At 42.7% G+C, this 6,196-nt stretch overlaps 1 protein-coding gene across 1 annotated transcript; it reads right to left on the minus strand.

The window, feature by feature from the left end:
* Positions 1 to 128: 128 nt before the first annotated feature.
* Positions 129 to 5,362, minus strand: tgif1 (TGFB-induced factor homeobox 1). The gene is made up of 3 exons (XM_036521835.1): positions 5,102 to 5,362; positions 2,626 to 2,852; positions 129 to 1,606 (listed from the first exon to the last, which is right to left on the minus strand). Exons 1-3 carry the CDS (start codon positions 5,115 to 5,117, stop codon positions 1,040 to 1,042), a joined length of 810 nt encoding a protein of 269 aa, XP_036377728.1. The 5' UTR covers positions 5,118 to 5,362; the 3' UTR covers positions 129 to 1,039.
* Between the last annotated feature and the right edge of the window lie 834 nt (positions 5,363 to 6,196).

The raw sequence follows: 6,196 nt of genomic DNA on the forward strand, positions 1-6,196 counted from the left end.
TTTAATTTTTCAGTAATTTTTCATTCTGTGGGTCTGTCAGTTTGACACTAAAATTCGAAACGTGTAGAAAACAAAACTTTATTTGAACATCATGTGACCCAACTTTGCCACAAAACATTGCACAGTATGAAAATATGAAATCACATCATTGGGCATTTTGTCACATTAGTTACACGCAGGGTCTTTGCCTTTTTCACCATTTAGTTGATTTTCTCATTTTTCAGTGGTAATATGAAACCAAAAAAAATTTATTCCAGCCAACTGACTTAGTGTTATTTTTCCAGTTTACAGTACAGGTACCAAATGCCAAGCGCAAGGCACCATGGGGGGGGGGTCTCGCCTTGGCACATTCATTGGCCATTGCTACGCAGTATGAAGGCTCAGACAAAGTGTGAAATTGCTACATAATTCCTTTCAAAATGCCCCCAGAGAAAAAATACAAACAAAGAATCAAACAAAGATGTTTCTTTAAACATGACAAATAAAGGTACAAAAAAACTATTTTTAACATATACGGAACAACTGACTACAGTAGTGATTAAGCTCATGGTAGACGGCGAAAGGAAGTTGTATATTTAAGACGCTGAGATGCCCTTTTTCCTGCCCTGTTGTGCAAATGGATGAGGCAGAAAGACTGTGAACTGATCTGGAAAAAATAAAACAACTGAAGAAGCAGGAGCCCCACCAAGGAGCCCGATTTCAGGAGAAAGACGAACCAACCAACCAATGAATGGTTTCCTCTTTCTCTCAAAAGGAAAGTCTTAAGACAGGCAGCTTTGTCTGTTTTGGTTTTGGTCCTGTGTGTGCAAAAAAGGATACATAGCTATACATTTATATATGAAATACAAAAAAAGATGACGTCCAAGGCACCACAATTCGATTTTTACAAAATCCTCATCGTCACTTTGATTCATCTACCAAAAATAGAAATGATCAGGCATTTCTGTTGCTTTTCTTTTTTTTTTTTCTTTTTGTTTTAATCAAGGTCAGTCAATAGAGTCAGTCTGGGAAAAAAGGAACCTGTTGAGACCTTTTTGTTTTAAGACACAAGCTGTTTGGCCTGCAGTTCCATCTCAGCCGCCCTCTTCAGAGCCACATCCACCAGGAGCTGGAAGCCGCTGAAGTCCTGCGTGAGATCGGGCGGGGTGGGTGGAGGAGTGTTGAAGAGCCCGCTCTGGGGGCTGGAGTTACCTTCCGTCGCCGCCTCCCCGTGGCATCCGAACAGGCCCGGAGCTCCCGCGGAATGTAGGTCTGTGGCTTTGTCCGCGCCAACAGCGGGGGAGCAGCAGTGCAGAGGGCTGCCCTGCATGGCTGTGATGGTAGTGTGACAGATGACGGACGGCCGGGGCAGCACGGGCCCCGGGGAGGGCGTCTTCGGCGACAGGACCTTCCTGGGGACACTGGGGTCGAAGCTGGACGGGTGGACGGCCCTCCGGTCGCAGGTATCCGCCACGGCGGGTCTCGGGGACGGGGAGCTCTCCGGGACGCCGCCCTCGCCCGCCTTGCTCCCCCTCCGCGAAATGGTGAACTGGTTGGGGTCTTTGCCATCTTTTCGGAGCATTTCGGGGAGCAGCCTCCGGCGAGCATTTATGAACCAGTTACAGACCTAGATAAAGGACACAAGTCTGGATTAGGCATGTGCAGTTTCCCCTTCCAACACAGTGTGGGGACAAATTTACAATGCGCTTCTAAAGATTCACTTTTATTTGACTGCGCATACAAGCCCCTTCACCTCTTGTGGTCAACAGAAATGAATGTACAAGAACGCATTTTAATTCTGACCAGTCAATGTCCCATAGCAATAATTTCTTTAAACCTTGTTCACATGACTTCTCACTTCCTTCCTTGAGTTTCACTTCCATACAGGGTCACCTCAAAATCTGTTATACAGCCTCTTTGTTTAATCACAATGACGATAATGTCACATTCCGCCTGAAGAAGGCGGAATGTGACATTATTTGCAATTGCGCATGTCTCATACAATTAATGTTGATGCAAGGAGGCTGTAATGTTACAGTAGTCAACTGCAGTGTAATCAATACCACAAGCAGTGCCTCTTATTTCATTATCACACGCATGAGGCAGTCTTCTTCCTGTTGTACGTGTGCTCTCTGCAGGGGGAGGACAGCTCAGAAATGCCTGATGTACTTAAAGTGTAAATGCCTTGGTCACCATATTGTTCCTTGACAACAGGGCCGTAAAACAGCGAGGCCACTCCTGTATGAACACTGTGGCACATGCCATAGCCAGTCTGCATCATAACATAATCTCAATCTGACATGATCACTCCGTTAATAAATGAAGCTTCTTTGCAAGCCTGCACCGAAAATGTCAACATCACAGAAGCATTAGCAATGTAAAAATATATTTTTTCACTAGGTACACTTATTCTTTTAGACTGATTCCTTTAGAGGGTACTCCACTTGTCAAATGACCCCTCAACACCTCCTCCCCCACTCACCCAAAAAAAATTCTTTCCCAGCCCTACTGAGGATGTGTTCATGTTGTTGACATATAAGCAGACATCCTGTTGAGACGTCAGACAAATGATGCAGGAAAGTTCCTTCAAACCCCCCGCCCCCCACGTCCAGTGCACCGTGTCAGCTGCACCACAGTGAATCATACCTGCAGTGTGGAGAGGTGCGTCTGCTTCGACAGCAGGGCCTTCTCCTGCTCCGAGGGGTAGGCGTTGTAGCGGTGCTCGTACAGCCAGTCCCTCAGGATCTGCACGGACTCCTTGGGCAGGTTCCCCCGTCTCTTGCGCTTTCCGTTCCCCGCGCTGGAGGACAGGTCCAGTGGGGCGTCCATGCTGTCGTCGTCCTCCGTCTCGCTGCTGGACAGCATGACCATGCCTGTGTGTGGGGTACACGGAAACCTGAGTCAAGTCCACCCGTTGTTGTCAAAAGGTGCTGCCGCGAGGCAGCTGATGTGTTTAAAAAAAAAAAAAAAGAGCTGTCAAGTTCAGCATGTGACAAATGGGAAGACGACGCAAAGGATGCATGTGTCAGAATTTAAACCTGCCCCAACAGATACAGCACACACCTTCATTTTTTTGGCCAGTGCCACCACACAGGAAGCTATGACACGACCTGACAGCGGTAATAGATTATTTTTAGAAGTATTACAGCGCTTGCCCAGGTCAAACACTTGCACAAAGACAATATCACTAAAGGCACTGCAGTCATAGTGATTTTTAAAAGCATCTAGTCCTATTTGTTTGAATAAACATAGTCACAGTATGCAGTGTAAAACAATAAAAAGTATGAATAACGAGGACAAATATGTCTTAGTGTGTCAGCCTTGCGATGAGTAAGTAGCAAGCAAAGCTGCGCGCTGTTACAATGTTGAAATCACTCACTACTGCTTTCAGACGCTCCACCAAATCACCAGGAAGGGACACAACTTAGGAAGTATGTTATGACTAATAATATCCCTTGTCTCGACATTCCCAGCTCTAAAAGATGCATTGAAGAGATACGTGAAGTGTGCTTTGAATCGGGCATTTGTGTTGCAATGTGTCACAGGCTGAGGCAACTGACATTCCTATGACGTCTACGATGACCGATATTAAACAATAACATACGTTTCCAATTAAAATGCACAGAAGAGTTAACAGTTAAGTTACCCGTATACCATCGTTCACCGGTCACATTATTTGCTTTTATCCTATTTTAACCGTACAGAACGTAACGGGGGAAACCGAAACAAATTTAACAACAGTAAAACTGTTACAGTCCTAGCCACGCGTGACACATTCAGTTGTCAAGGGGACTTTTTTTCCTTCTGGATCAAAGCCAAAAGGAAAGAGCACACTGAAACATCTTCTAAGCTGCATTTTTCTTGACAAGATATTCGTGTTTTTTAAATCAAGGGGTGTCTTTGTGCCAGCATACGACGAAAAACAGCTCTTGTAAGACAAAGGAATACACAGCCGTAATTAGATAGGATTTCTTAAATTATTACATAAACTACGCACCTAAATCGTTTAATGGCATACCTTTGACATGTAAATACAGTTCATTTTAAAATGCTCCAAAATAAAGTAAAAGTAGAGTAATTAAGTAGGCCTATATAAAGAAAGGAGGGGGGGGGGGGGGTCCATGACTTCCAAGACCTGTTGCAAATCAGCGTCTCGAGACTAAACAAAAGAAACTCGGTTCTCAACCAATTTAATCAGTGTCTCTTCGTGCTTTAAAACATTAAAACCTGATTTTCGTTCTTTAGATTTACTCAGAAGCACTACTTGCACGATACAAAGCGTTTTCTAACCCGTTTTACCGGAGAAATAAAGTTTTAGGAAAGTGTATGGAACAAGTTCTTTTGTGTGCAGTGTAACACGAGGTCGAAGAATGCGAAACGCTGCCTGGGGGAGGAAGGCAAGCAAACAGTAACTTCACAAAGGAGGTCAGGTTTTAACGTTACACTGTTCCACACTCTTCGACAAGATCACACCATTTATCCACAAAATGTTCTCTAGATATAGCAGTGAAGTGAAATAAATGATTAGTCGCAGACTATTGCCATGTGAAACCCAAGTAGCAAACAATGCCTTGTCAAAATGGAGAGATACCTTACAAGCTAGCTACCTTGATTGTGTGAATATTGACGAAAGGAAAGCGATTTGAAGTTACTAAATATCAAAGTAAAGTGCTTTGTATTAACACAAAGCTGGTGTACTTATCCAAAGTTAAAAGCTACTGGTCAGAACACAACATTTCTTCGTGTAGCAGTAGCGTTTTCGGAGAAGTTGAAAAGTAAGATTTAGGAAGTCCATGCAAACGCTAAAAACACAGTATCAGGGTTATTAAACTTACATAGACAGAAATATATATTGTCCTTCATGTCTGAATTAACGGCGGCTCAAATGAGGACGAACAAGGAAACCAAACATTTTTGACAGCCCGCCAGCACATGGAAAAAACATGTTTTGTCTGGCGCATAAAAATGGCACGCACGCCACGAACACTGTGAAAATTTTCGAAGATAGCTTGCTAGCTACACAATCTGGTACCAATGATTTTCCCCAATATACTAAATGAAAGCCAACCAATACTACATCTTTGCGTCGTTATGTTCAAGTACACATAACCGTTACACTTACCCTTTTTTGTCTTCATCTTGGCTGAAAATTCCGTTTTCACGTTGGCTACAATGGGCGCAGGTTTTACGATTTTATTCCTGAGCACAGGTTCTTTCTTCAGTCAAACCACACGCAAAATCCAACCAGTGTAAACGTTTTTCTCTGCAAATTTCATAGGATGTGAAGCTGTTCTTCAGCGTGGTCATTTGTTTGAGACGAAACACATTGTCGAGGTACCTGAGATCTCCTGTTTGCCTTGGCTAAGCCAGTCTCGCTCAATGTGTGTTTGATCATGAATGTGGGTGACAGCTATCGTTGACAGCTGCGTGACTCAACGCTCTAAGATCCACCCACTTAGAGGGGAAGCAGAAAAAATCTGTGACATCAGCATGCTGGATTCACTGAGATGGAAAAAAAATCACTTTGGCCTCGGTATTTCATGCACAAACAATAATATTGTCTCGTGGTTTCGTGAGAATTTTAGATTTTTGTATTATCACTGTTTTAATATTTTTAACAGCTGAATTCCGTTTGTTTTCAATGGATAGTTATATATGTACGTTCATTCTGTTCCTTTCATTGCATAAAGAGGAACTACGATTCTGATTTTTTCGGTCGTTGGTTTTTAGTGTAAGTGTACATGAACCGTGATATTTCTTCTTAAGTCTGTAAAATGAATTTGTATCATTTTGTTTATAGTGTATTATCTTAAGGATGTACACAGACATGCGCATATCGACTGCTGTACTGATCTGCCCGATTTATCAAAGATAGCGCATTACCATGCATTCTGGTCAATAGTAAGTATGAAATATTAACCTAACATAGATTTACTGTATAACAGACACAAAGTACATCAATAAAGTCTGCACTGAATAGTATTCCGCTTGCACTATACAAGACGTGTCATTTACTCGCAGGAGGACGGCTGAAGTTTCCACGCATGACACATTCAGTTGTCAAATAGGACTTCTTCCTTTCAGATCAAAGACAACTGAAACCACAGTTGTGTTCGGTCATTGACAGTACGTCCATATAAAAATAGCACTCATAAATGACAATGTATCCTAAATTGTAAGTTGAAACAATGTTATCAGAATATTTAACTACTTTGTT

This window comes from Megalops cyprinoides, chromosome 2, assembly GCF_013368585.1.
Source record: "Megalops cyprinoides isolate fMegCyp1 chromosome 2, fMegCyp1.pri, whole genome shotgun sequence".
NCBI classification, from domain to species: domain Eukaryota; kingdom Metazoa; phylum Chordata; class Actinopteri; order Elopiformes; family Megalopidae; genus Megalops; species Megalops cyprinoides.

Excerpts from the sequence above, each read along its gene's own strand:
- tgif1 (XM_036521835.1), bottom strand. Across the intron at positions 1,607-2,625 it reads CGCACCTCTCCACACTGCAG|GTCTGTAACTGGTTCATAAA; the intron begins GTATGATTCACT and ends TCCTTTATCTAG.